Genomic DNA, 13,789 nt, shown 5'->3' with positions numbered 1-13,789 from the left:
TGTGTGTGTCTCAAAAAAAAAAAACCCAAACAAACAAAAAAGCTTCCTTGGACATAAAATGTGAAATAATGAAAGCAAGAGCTCAGGCTGCAGAAAGCACACACATCCGCTCATCTGCAGCAGTGAGCGCATCCAAAACACTGAGGAAATAATCTCGACAGTGAGCGCGTTAGAACACCTACGGGTGACATTTCTGACTGTGTCTTGGTCACTTTCTGGCTTCTGTCTGATCTGAATGGTTTGTTCACACTTAAGCTGATACTGAGGGGTCCTCTGGGGATATGATCTTGCCACATGGTGGCTGTGCTTGTATCCAGAAAGAGGTGATGTGTGTTGGTTGGTGTGAAAGCAGTTCTGGTTACCTGGGAGGGGCTCCTGTTTGGGGCAAATGCCCCGGGGTGATGAGAACCGGTCATCATCTTCGTCTGCCAGTGTGGCCTGGACACCCACTTCCAGCCTCCGGCTGCGCAGGGAGCCCATTGCAGGCGAAGGAGTGAGGGCCAAGCCAGGGGAGGGTGAGGGGGGCTTGTCCAGCCCCCTGCCCACAGTGAGGCAGGGCGGACCGTGGCATCGCTTCCTCTTGTGCTCAATGAAGAGCAAGATGTCCGCCAGGGGGAAAGTGGCCTGGCACTGGCCGCAGGTCAGCAGGTCCTGCTCCAGAGACGGGTGAGCGTCATGACCCAGCCGGGCCAGCCGGCCCACGTTCGAGCCCGGGTGGTGCCCGTTGAGGCTGCCACTCTCCTCCGAGTTCTCCGAGCAGCGCTCCGACAGCTCCTCCGACGAGACAACAGCCGTGGAGAGGGGCTCAGCTGCTGGCGAGTCAGAGGGGAAGAGGGAGAGAAGAAGACAGGGGTGGGAGGAAAGAGGGAAATTAGAAGGCGATGCTTACTCAGAACAGAAAAGCAAAAACCACATGTTTATATTTTCCTTTTCTCTCTCTCCTGTAATTCGAACCTATTAATACAGTTGTTTTTTGTTTTTGTGAGAATTGATGACAAGGAAGAATCCACAAAACCTCTCTCAGTGTGGATCACAGTTAGAGAGACACAAAGCTAAATAAAAGGTCGGCATGCGGCACGCACAATAAGGGGGGTGAGAAAATGTGCCTTGTAATGATAGAAAAGCATGTAATACAGGGAAAATGATTACAACGCGAGCCGGTGTGGATCACAACAATAAATGGTGGGAAATTCTATCCTGAAAAGCTGCAAAGCTCCAATCAGATTGCTCCAAGATAACAATTTGGTAGCCAATGAGAGCTTAGAAAATGATGCTTAAACACAGTATTCACCGAAAGAAAAATAAAATAAAAAAAACTAAAGATGTGGACGAGTTTGACTTGCCTAACCTTGTTTGTAGAGGGTTTGATCCTGTAATCAGCAGAAGGGAAAACTGTCACAAACATGTCCAACATATGTGCCGGGGAAAGGGAAGAGAGGGCAGGCTGCACGAAGAGAGTGCGTCTGTGTGTGTGTGTGTGTGTGTGTGTGTGTGTGCACGCGTGCCCGTGTGTGTGCATGTATGCGTGTGGGCGAAATAAAACTCTTCCCTCAATCCTCGGCCTCGATTACATGTGGCTGACTTATAGTTCTTAGATACCAGGCTCTTGTACAGCGGGAAAATCGCCCCAAAATGAGCCGTTCAACCCGATTCCTCACCCCTCCGAGGCCGGATTAACTCCTCGCTGCTTTTTTTTTTTTAAGAAGCCTTTTGTGGAGGCCAGACTCGTCCTGCAGCAGGAGGGAGAGGAGCGGCGCAGTCGGCCGAATTAGGGAGGCGAAACGGGAGAACATAATTCACCGTCCCTCTTTTAAAGAAAATCTTCCAGTCCAAGGTGAAGAGTGTGACTCTGCACTAGCCGCCTGATGCGTGTTGACCTTCTTTACTCAGCCGCCAATTTCACATTTTAATGAACTTAAGACCACAGAGAATCAAAAAATAGATTTTAATTTTCACTGTCTGGCTGATTGGTACAGATTTTGTCTGATAACAGGGATAGGTTAGAGCTCCTGCGTGTGTGTGTGTGTGTGTGGGGGGGGGGGGGGGGGGGGGGTCTAAACGTGGACTACATCCCCTCAAGGAAATATCATCAGAATGCCGCAACCCTGCGCGACATCTGTGCGCAAACTGGGACATGAAGATAACATGGTAAATTCCACCAAGACCGCAGCCGCTGCTGCTGCCCCATCAACACCCCCCCACCCCCCCCACCCCACCCACACACACACACACACACTCACACAGTCACACTTCTCTTTGATTTAACTTGGGTCAACACAATGCCACACAAGTTACACAACAGCTCCCAGGAGGAGGAGGGAGGAAGAAGAAGAAGAAGAAGGGGGCATTAAATTCTCCGGATAAAACAACAATAACAACAAAATCTAATGGAAGCTGCATAAGCCCCTCACCTCTAAAGTTGAACTTGAGAGGGGATGTCTGGGGTGTTTAGCAGAGAATGAGGAGAGGAGGGCGAAAGACCTTAAATAAGATTTGATTCAAAAAGCATATGAACGCTAAATTCAACAAAACGTGTTTAAATGAGAGCCGTGTGTCTATTTTTAGAGCAGTGCAGGTAGATGAAATAAACAGGCAGAGAGGAGCAGAGAGGAGGATTATGTGTCTAAATCCACATGTCGGAACATGCACAACAAAGCTATCACATTTCCTAAAGGAGGGGGTGGAATAACTGTAAAAAATAAAGTTATAAATGTTTCATCAATTAGAAAATCATTTCAGCTAAGTCCACCGTTAAAGTTCCACCTCTCTCATCGATCTGTAAAAGTAGATGTTTAAACTGCTGGCTGACTGCCTCCCAGAATTTTTTTTTTTTTTAAATACCATCTTGGCAAAACATGAAAATGACTGATAATGTAGTTTATTCTAGAGGAGGAAACATCACTGAAAAAATAAACAAAACAATAAAACCCCACTGTTAACGTTTTAAATCCAGGCTGGTCTGTATGTGTAAAAGCAAGCACTGGGGCTGCGATGAAAATGATGTTCTATAAAAAACTGAAATGTAATAAAAATTAAAGAAGAAGAAGGGGAAAAAAATGGATATTAAAAACACAGGTGCTAAAACTGAAAACTGACCACACGATGTTGATTGGGGTTTTTTTCTGAGGCCAAAAAATCTGAATTGCTTTAGTAACAAAATTTATGCAAAAATAAAATAAGCGTGTGTGTGTGTCAAGTGAGAGCTAAAGGGTAGGGGGGAGGGGTCAAAAGTCTGCAGAGGTGATGTATATTCTGAGTGTAAATAAATGATGCACAAGAACAATAAAAAAGAAAGTAGGTTTGAGGTGATGAAGAGGAATTCAGGATGGGGATGTATGGTGGAGGTGGTGTGTGTGTGTGTGTGGGGGGGGGGGGGGGTCTCCCTGCTTTTCTTGTTTTCTCCCCCCCTCCCTCTTTCCTTCCCCATGTCTTGTACACTCTCCCTTTATTCTAAACAGATCGCCAAATAGTAGCCCGTGCAGATAGGGGCGGCAGTGAAACTCATCAGGTCCAAGTCGAGAGCCGGATTTTCTGATCGCACTCTGCCTCCTAGCGACGGCACGCGGTCATTGTGACTGTCACCCAACTGGACACACACACACACAGACTCATACAGAAACACACACTCTGTCTCACTCCAACAGCCTAACACGGGCTACAGCCAGTCAACATACCGAAACACCGAAGCGTAAAGATGCCCAAATTCCCTCGTTTTCGTGTTTGCGGGCACTTTCCGTCGCTGAAAACGCTGCGAGGCGGCGCACCGTGCGGCACATGGCGCGGTGATAAACGCCACTTTGCCAATTGCCCTGCAGTTTCTCAGCACACTCATCTGCTCTCTCTCAAAATATCACGCTGAAATAACTCTGATAAAGTGAAATTAATTAAAAGATCCGGCGATAAAAGAACGCCGTGCGTAAAAGTAGATTGTGTCCACGGAGTTCAAACAATTTTGTCAGTTTTTTCCCCCTCACACACGCTGCAGCTCCAAAAACCCAACGGGCTGGCATTCATATCTTACCTTAGCTCTGTATAGCTTGGGAATCTATTTGTTTAAAGTTGGTCCACATTTATCTCTGTGGAAGGAGAGAAAAAAAGACGAACAAAAAGACCGAGCTGGCTATGCTGTCGTCCTGTTGCTGTTTCTTGTCTTTAACTCTGAACTGCAGGAGGATCTGCACTTTCAGGAAGAAAGCCTCTCATCTAAACTAAACATCAATAAACAGCTTTTACACGAGAGGCACAAGGATTTTTTTTTAAGTATAAGAAAAATATCGATCTGTGTCGTCCGTGTTGCTGATACAGAGACTGTCAGACACGAGATTTTTGTCCCCCCCCCCCCTCCACTCGATCCAAAAATCCACCTCCAAGTTTTTTTGTTTTTGTTTTGGGGGGTTTTCTGAAAATAATCCCAAAAAAAGAAGAGATGTGAGAGCGAGCAGATGAACAAGCAGCATGCAGAACTAGCAGGCAGCGATATTCCGGAGTGAGTTCTCCACGAAGCTCCGCGGAGAGGACGCGCTCTGCTACCGGCAGCCCTGCGCGCTTCCACTGACCGGAGCGACCGCGGGGGCACCGGAGCCACAGCGAGTACATTTAACAGCCCACAGAAGCGAGAAGCTGCGGCGGGTTTATACCCACACACGCAAAACTTTTTCTCTGTGACAGGCTTTGAGGAGGAGGGGGGGAAGAGATCTCCGAGCAGCTTTTACGCACGGAGGTGTCGCACTTTCTCGCCACGCTGTTTAAGTCCAGATGACCGCGGGTCCGAGCGGTGCGTCCGGTGTCCAGGAGTTCCAGCTTCGCTCCCGCCCCCTCCCCCCCGAAAAATCGTAGCTGAATGAAGTGAAAAGGGACCCAGAAATGACATTTTGTTTTTCTCATCTTTTACTTACGCGAAAAATCCCGTTTGCTTAAGTGCTGGGGTTTGCCTTGCTTGCGGCGAGACATGGTGGCTGGCGGCGGCGGCGTTCAGCGCGGATCACATCGGGGAGAGCCAGGGTTAGAGAGGAGACTCCGGTGGGGCAGGAAAAAAAATATCTTCATCCAACGCCTCTGACATCCACGAGAAGAGGAGGCGGAGGGGCAAGGGGAGGAAAAAAAATAAAAATAAATTAGAAATAATATAAAGATGGCGCGGAGGCGAAGATGGATCGCGGGATCGCCGTCATGGCTTTTTTGAGAAAGGAGAGCAGAGAGAAAAAAGAGAGAGAGTGAGATAGAGGTGGATGGAGAGAGAGAGAAGGGGAGAGAGATGGAAAAAATGGCAAAAGCCCCCCCTCCCCCCCACACACACACGCCACCCCTCCCCTCAACCCCCCCTCCACCCCCCACCCCCCTCTGAGCCGTGCAAGTTCAAGTGCACGGACGTGACGTTCCCGGCGAACTTGAACGTCAGGCGATGGACAGACACCCGACATACAAAAACATGGGCAGGGCCGAGGCACCCGAGTGGGAGTGGGAGTGGGAGGAGGGACGGACGGGACGCGCAGTAACAACACCAATGGACGGTCATTAGAGAGAGAGAGAGGGAGGGAGAGACAGAGAGCTCGGAGGGAGGGGGCTGGACATGAGAAATAGACCCGGTGGAAGCCAATGGACACAGAGATCAGGGGGGCCGGACAAGAGGCACTTGGAGGGAGGGAGGAGTGTGTGTGTGTGTGTGTGTGTGTGTGTGTGTGTGTGTGTGTGTGTGTGTGTGTGTGTGTGTGTGTGTGTGTGTGTGAGCGAGAAAGAGAAAGAGAAAGAGAGGCAGAGATGTCTAATGAAAGCAATATGCAGAAAGAGAGAGAGAGGTGGACGCAAAACAGGGCAAGGGAAACCGCGGACAGGAGCTCACTGGAGGGGGCGGATATGATACTGCTGCATATATACAGGAAGAGAGAGCGCGCGCGCGTGTGTGTGCAAAAGTCTGTCGCATGTAGCGGCTTCTGTTCGAGAAAAGCGCGCAAAAATAAGAAAAAGAAGAAGAACGGACACAAGCTCATCTGGACCGTGGACGGCATGCGCACGGACAAGCATGTGTCCTTAAAGCTCGGAAGGTTTTGTTTTTTTTTTTTGGGGGGGGGGGTATCAGACAGAGAGATGCGTGTGTTAAAATGACAGACAGCAGCTATCCGGTTGCAGTGAACAGGACAAACTGGTCGGGCAGCCAAAGAAGCACAGGCACCGTTTATAACCTGGATGGCTTCACATGCGCAAAGTGGGCTGTATCACTGCTGACCTCCCGCAGTAATAATAATCACAATAATCATAAAACACACACTCGTGTTTTGGAACAGTGTTAAAGTGTCAGACTCCAAAAACCTAAAAAGTTTAACAAATTATTTACACGAACGTTGTTTTATGACTGTTTAAGTGAGTGAGGCAGACTGTACAGCACACTGATGCGCGATCATTTACACCAGCCTGACTTAACAAGGTCAGAGGAAATCAAAGCCTTCACTCCAACTTACAAACAGGGTTTGATTTTTAGTACTGATTGGTTTTAAGAAACTGCTTCGTGTCCTGAAGATCATGCCGGGGTTATTCACGCGAGCGTCACGCACACTGTGCAGAACTTTAACAGAGACATGAGCGTGTATTTTGAGTGGGGGTGTGGGGAGTATGTGCCCACACACGATGAGCACTACAGGGTCAACCCATTGCTTTCTTTCTCCCTATCCAAACTGAAGCCTCTCGCCACCGGCGGGACAGTTAGTGCCCGCTGTAACAACTTTGAGATGAGCCTTAGGTTCGAGCTGCTTACGGTGCGCAGGGGAGGGTGTTTTGCTGCTGCTGGTGGTGGTGGAGGGTGGAGAAGAGGAGAAGGAGGAGGAAGAGGAGGAAGAAAAAGAAGAGGAGGAGGAGGAGGAGGGGGGGAGAGCTTGTAAATACTCTGGTAATAAAGGGGGTTTGGTGATAGAACGGCAGCAAAGACGCGACTCCGCCGGTTTGTTCGGAGGACGCACAGAGGAGAGAGTACCGCCGGGGCCGGGCGGAGGAACCGGAGAAGGAGATCGCTGCGGTGTACCGGGAGGGGGAAGAGAGGCAGACGGAGAGGATCTCCCGGGGAAAAGAAGCTCGCGAAGCACCAGCGGCTGCTGAGCGGGAGGAGAGAGGAGGATCCGGCGGCTGCTTCTGGAGACCCGGAGATACGCGCACTGACCGCAGAGGACGCGCACTTAATACCGAGGGGGTGGTGGAGGTGGAGGGAGGCAAGGCAGAAAGGAGGAGGAGGAGGAGGAGGAGGGGGGTGAGGGGGGGGAGAAAAAGAAGAAGAGGAGGCGGAGGTTCAGCGTGACCAGTGAGTGAAAAATTTCTGCAGGTTGCAACTCGCTGCGTGGCTTATTAGACCGACCGGTAGCGAGGCGAGTGTGTGTGTGTGTGTGTGTGTGTGTGTGTGTGTGTGTGTGTGTGTGTGTGTGTGTGTGTGTGTGTGTGTGTGCCGGGGGCGCGTGCACGACGATTATCCCACATAGGGTGATTATCCCGTTTGCGAGCGTGTGGTGAAGTTGAGGCAGATTTAAAGCTGAGCGGAGCAGACGGGTTTGATTTACTGCTCAGAGTTTGATACGAAACAGGAGAGCAGCAGTAAACTACAACATCTGCGTTATTGTTTAAAAGTACAATAATAATAATTATAAAATAATCATAATAATAATCCGTGTTACGAGCTATTCTGTGTGAGTGTAAATAAGAGATTTGTGGATTATTTAATCCAGCGTGTCAGATTTTAACTGTAACCCGTGTGTGTATGTACGTTTGCGTGGATTAAAATATCACAGTAAGTGACATTTAGTTATTTATCTATTGTAGGCAGGCAGTGAAAAGCAAAGGAATTCAGTGACGACGGAGAGAGGCATAAACCTTTCATTCTTCTGTCTTCACGGAGCGCGTTTTGTTTTGTTTTCTTAGGCGTTACGTGGACGTTCATTGTGGATTCCCGGGTTTAGTTTGTGCAGTTAGGGAGACGTTTGTAGCGATTTGTTGTTAGAAATGTACTCTTTTCCCCCCTGAGGTGTGCATTGATCATTCAAAAGCTGCGTTAAAAAAAACAAACTCCGTGCTGAATGTTTCCTCTCTGAAAGCGTTAAACACGGGTTAAAGGTGCCTCTCATTTGATAAATGACTTGGTCCGTTTCAAACTGGGATAAACCGGGCTGGGTGGAGTTGGGGTGAAGTGGGGTTGTTTCGCTCTCGGTCCGGGGCATCTGGTATCCTGGGTGGCCTGTTGCTCGTGCTGGCGACAGGCGGCCACCGCTTCCACTAAACCTGATCCTGTAACTGTAGAAGGTGACACGCGGAGGTGCACCTGAGTGAGAGAGAGGAGCGGAGAGAGAGAAAACATCCAGGAGCAAGCTGGGAATCTGTCACGTGACTGATCACTGTGGACAGGTTGTTCTAACTTCCTGATCAGCGTCTTTTTGTTTTGTTTTTTTGTTTTGGGGCGGGAGGGGGGGGGGGGGTGAAAATTGGCTCCGTGTGATAAACTCTTCGCTTCAGGTTTGCGCGCACAGTGGGGCACGAATGTGACGTTAAACGTGGTTGTAAACAGGCCCGGACCATCAGCGTCCTCTGTCACCCGCACTTATTTAAGAAGGTTTTGTTTTTGTGTTGTTCATTACCCCCGCGCGCAGATCCGAGAACGCCAACCTTGACCTCTGTCTACACCCATCTCCATCTGTCGGCAACAAAGAATGTCTCTTCCTCTTCCTCCTCCTCTGCTCCCGTACATACACTCTAAGTCACGGTGGGACATTGATCAAAGCCCGCAGCGGTGCTCGGACTCGGGGAGTGAGCCAGGGGGGGGGATATGTAAATGTTCGGCGCGTCGCCTGATTCCGTCATAAATCAGTCAGGCTGCACGTTTAATGCTGCAGCAAGAGTGAGTGTGTGTGTGTGTGTGTGTGTGTGTGTGTGTGTGTGTGTGTGTGTGTGTGTGTGTGTGTGTGTGTGTGTGTGTGTGTGTGGCTCACTGAGGTCCATATTTAATCTTTTATTACATCTCTGTGTTTAAAGTAAGTGTATGTGTGTGTGTGTGTGGGGGGGGGGGGGGGGGGTGTCAGGTGCGTGCGCGCAGATAAAGAGCAGACAGCAGGATGTTAGCTGCTCCGTATGTAGGCCACACGCCGCCTTTTTTAACTTCACAGTTTCGCGCTCAGCACTTTTATTCTCCGAGCACACCTCAGTACGCACTCTCTCACACACACCGGGTGACCGGACACTGGAGCACTTTGACGGGGGGAGGGGTTACAGGGCGTCAGATCGGCGGTGGTCACATGCGCGCCTTCCTTTGCACGCACGACAGCTCCGGGAAAATTGAGGTACTGGGGGCGCATTTCAATATATGGAAATGACCGGGGGTGGGGTGGGGTGCGTGAGTGTGAATGTGGGGGGGCTCCGGAGATAAATCAGCTCCACACACACCCCCTCCGTCCTTTTCCACGCTCCTTTTTATCCGTTTCTCTCCTCCTCTCTCCTGCTTTGATGCTTTTTTTAAAAACAATCTTAATTATCCAGAATCCTGTGCGTAAGAACGTGCGATGTAAACCGGCCTCACACACACTTACAAGGTTCCACCGGACACGTTCCACACGCGTATGCGGCCTAAAACGCTCCCGCTTGTGTAAATGAAAGGATCCGATCTCCATCCTGCCAGTAACACGAGCACACACACCCGAACAATTCGCGCTCGGCTGTTTCCTGAATTTACACACAAGTGCGGAATTATTTAGAGAAGTCAAACCTTTCCATTAATTTCCATTAATTGTTAACTCGGTTAGTACCTGCAAACCTGCTTCTCTTATTCGTTCTGTTCGTTCCTGAAACCACACACCAAACACGACAACAAACCATAAGAAAAAAACACAGATAAAAAGCTCCAGATCCTGTAATTCTTTTTTTCTTCCTGTCCTTCTTTCTTTCTTTGCGGAGGAATTTCAGGCTCCAGTCCCCGCACATCCCCACGTATAGAGAGCATGCACACACACACACACCTTATTTTTTGATCCCACAAAGCTTTACAATAAGGCGAGCGGGTTGGATTTTTTTCTTTCCACAACGCGCCCATTATCACATCTGGAGATGTGCGCGCACGCCGTTGCGTCGGAGCGCTGGTATTAGATGAAATCGGGCGGGATTACACGGCTATAGAGCAAATTATCACCCCCCCCCCCCCCCCACACACACACACACACACACACACACACACACACACACACAACTTTAGATGCTTTCGTCCTCCCAATCTCCTTTTCGTGTGTGTGATGAGACGGTGAAGGTTCTCAGTCAAATTAAGGAGAGATGAGAGATTTTAAACTTCCGGTCAATGTTTAGGAGTCTGTTATTAATGTGTGGCTCACACCGGAAGCAGACATTTAGTGTGAGTTTTGCCGACCGTTAAGGTCAACTGGGAACGCCTCAAAGGACCACAAACCATCCATCCACCTCCATTCACCCATCCTTAGCATACACAGGGGCGTTGATGGTGGCTAAGCCTAAATTGTTGTTAATTTTTCCCTAAATTGGTTCCTTTGGGGATGAACGACAGGAGGGGAACTGGGCACTCGGGACAGCCGAGTATTCGTCTGTCTCCGGGCCTGCAGATGCAGGGAGGGATGTCAGTAATGTCAGACTAGCACCATTTTAAGACTCGACTGCAGAAAGCTGACAAATAATCCAAAATCATTTGGAAAGTAATTTAGGACCAAGTATTATTGGAAACAGCTCACTGACTGACTCACACTGGAGGAAACATGCAAAACTAAACTCCAACAAACTTCAAAGCTGCTTTAAATGAAGAGCTGTATGGGTGCATGGTGTGTGTTTGGATGGTGTATGAGTGGACGGTGCTGATTAGGGTTCAAACAGCGACTAGCTTCGTCAGTCTCTGACACTCACCTTTTCCTGATCAGAATGAGCCCGGCAGCGCATGCGCTTGAAGTGAACGAAGCCTGGCTGATGTGTTTTATGTCGGGGTGAATAAAACCACAAACTCCATGATCGCTGTGACATAACAGCATAAAGACCGCCATTTAAATCAACAAGCTTCCAGTTGCGGTCGCTCGCCTTCTTTATTGTGTCCAAACAAGGACTCGAGCGCCCCCTTGTGTCCAATTGCGATCAGTATGAGAGCGAGTGAGAATATATAAGGGACCCCCGCTTTACAAAGCGCAGAGGGCCCGGAGACTCAGGATAGAAATATAATGGAGATTTATTTCAAATGAAAATAAATAAATACAAATAGTATTTGCTTTATTTGTTTTTGTTTTTTATCATATTAATAGTAGGAAAATACGTTTTGGACAAATAATTAGGTGATTTTACTTTCTGATAAAAACAGTTTTATTCATGTTTTTTGGGTTTGTTTTTTTTTAACGTAATATAAATATAAATTCACTGATGCCTCAAATCAATGAAATCATTCAAAGATTAGAAACTTAAGAAGAGAAGCAGCAGCGTGAGAGCTGCTGTTCAAGCAAGAACAAAGAATCTCAAATGTCGTTTTTGTTTAGTTTGTTTTTCAGGAATTTTTTTAAAGAAAAAAAATAATAACAATAAAATAATAATAATAATAACAAATAAAACCTCAGAGCTCAGAAATCTGGAAACAAAACCACAAACAAGCTCACCTTTCTGCTATCTGCTCATCTTCACTGAAAACACAGCTTAACGATTAAATGAGCCGTTTATGATCATATTATTCTTATTAGATTTTTTAAAGCGCCTAATTTTAATTGTTTTGAAGGTTTTATAAATGAATATTTCAAGTAAAGGTATCTGTGCAGTGAGCTGTCAAATTGTGCTCTGAAAAATCTGTAAAAATATTTTATTATTATAATAAAATATTTTCAAATCTTTTATATACATTTTAAGTCTTGTATATTATTATTATTATTATTATTATTATTATTATTATTATTATTATTATTATTATTATTATTATTATTATTATTATCATCATTACTAAGAAATCGTGATCAGAGGCTAAATGATAGCATACGCCATAAATTGGGCCGCTCATCGGAGAGCTTGCAACGATAAATCCTGCTTTTTTCCTCTTTATTTTTTTTAAATGAATATCAATATTTTGCAAAAGCCGCACAGAAAGAAGGGGTGTGAGGCAGAGGAGGCCAGAGCTGTACCCACAGCGGCGGTGCGGCCCGGCTGAAGGAGCGGGGAGCAGTGCGTAAGGACTGATCTCACGGCACCGACTTTCTAATGAGCTCTGGAGCGCTGACACACAGTCCTCCACGAGGGGTGGGTGGGTTTCAAACCATTACCACCGAGGGGAGCAGTGTGTGTGTGTGTGTGTGTGTGTGTGTGTGTGTGTGTGTGTGTGTGTGTGTGTGTGTGTGTGTGTGTGTGTGTGTGAGGCTGGGGCTGGTGGAGTGAGGCTGCATGACAAATCTAATGTGACATGACACCCTTCTGTTTCAGTGTGCCTGTTAACCAGCGGCCGTCACACTTCCCCAATCAGCTGACTGCGAACACAAAAAAAAGAAAATAACTTGTGTGTTCGCAGACTGCGTCTCAGAGGACGACGCGCCACGGCTGACAACATATCATTATCAAAAGTGCTCAATTATACGTTATATTGTAACATTCCACAGGCCCTCCTCCTCCTCCTCCTCCTCACAGCGGAACTGCGTCCAGCAGAAGAGGAGGTGACCACACTCACTCAGGTTAGAGCAGCAGATGGAAGCAACCCAGTGTCCTGGTTATTACGGTGTGTGGCTCGTGCTTATCAAGGCCGAGCACTTTCCAAAATAAAGTCACGACGTGTTCAATAAAAGCATAGAGAAACCACAATTATATTATTAATAATAAAGAAAAAACAGGGGGGGCACTATTGGATCAGACCGACCAAATCTTAATATGTTAAATTTACACGTGGCTGCTGATTGGCGGCGTCATTTAAAAGATTGCCGGACAGGTGATCTGACTGGGACTTGTGATAAAGACATGAAATTTCACTCCTTATCTTTGGCTTCTTGTCTACATTGTTATTTATTTTATTACTGAGAGCCACAAACTTTTTTGTTTTTATTTGTGGAACCAGGAGCCCACCAGGAATGGAAGAATTTTAGTTTTTTGTCTCACTGCAGTGCAAACTGTAGACTTGTGTTTTAGGAAGCTAAATGGACTTTTCTCATCTGCAATCTGTATATGAGACCAGTTTGTGCCATAACACCACAGATGCAACACTCGGTCATTTTAACAGAATAAAATGTAATGAAATCTTGTTTCTCTTGCCGTTTTTATTTTTGCCTCTTTTTGTTTGTTTATTGCACTGAGTTTGACACATGCTAAGCATATATGTCATATAACAGCACAACAGGGATTGAAACTCAGTAAGTCTGTATTCCTCCGATCAAAGGCTCAGAACAGTGGCGCAAAAATAAAACTCACAAGCAAAAATGTTTTGCTTTTTAATGCTTTTTGGCTCCACCTGCCCCCCAGAGGTGAATCATCACTGCAAATGTGTACAAATTTGTTTGGAGCCATCACTTTCATCATTTCTGTCCTGATGGGAGTGCTCTCATCCAGGATGAAAATCTGTCTTCTGATGAATGGTGTTCCGTCCCTCCGGTGGACTTCCACAAACTTGGTGAGTCCGTTTTCACATTGTAGCTGTTCCACTTACACGTTTTGGTGATCAAAAAAAAAACAAAACAAAACAAAAAAACCTTAATGAGAGCTTGAGGCGTTTTTTCCTTTAATTTGTCACTTGTTCGTGTGAGTATGTCACTATATGAGGCATTTAGTATTTTTGAATGAATTTTATGGGAGCTTTGGGATCGGGATT

General features: G+C 47.0%; 1 protein-coding gene and 1 long non-coding RNA gene across 2 annotated transcripts in view; one reads left to right on the top strand and one right to left on the bottom strand.

Moving 5' to 3' along the window:
- bcl11aa (BCL11 transcription factor A a) overlaps positions 1 to 5,269 on the bottom strand; it is a 53,464-nt gene extending 48,195 nt beyond the window's left edge. The window contains exons 1-2 of the mRNA XM_004554616.3: positions 4,896 to 5,269; positions 363 to 812 (exon numbers count right to left, since the gene is read on the bottom strand). Coding sequence (XP_004554673.1) covers positions 363 to 812; positions 4,896 to 4,950 — 505 coding nt within the window. The 5' untranslated portion in view covers positions 4,951 to 5,269. The remainder of the gene's footprint in view (positions 1 to 362; positions 813 to 4,895) is intronic.
- A 1,358-nt stretch (positions 5,270 to 6,627) lies between these two features.
- Positions 6,628 to 13,226, top strand: LOC143421828 (uncharacterized). Its single transcript, XR_013101431.1, has 2 exons — positions 6,628 to 7,285; positions 12,421 to 13,226. It is a non-coding gene; the product is annotated as an uncharacterized LOC143421828 (long non-coding RNA).
- Positions 13,227 to 13,789: the final 563 nt, after the last annotated feature.

The sequence above is a fragment of the Maylandia zebra genome, linkage group LG13, assembly GCF_041146795.1.
Source record: "Maylandia zebra isolate NMK-2024a linkage group LG13, Mzebra_GT3a, whole genome shotgun sequence".
NCBI lineage: Eukaryota > Metazoa > Chordata > Actinopteri > Cichliformes > Cichlidae > Maylandia > Maylandia zebra.
This window is presented reverse-complemented; position numbering and strand designations above follow the sequence as displayed.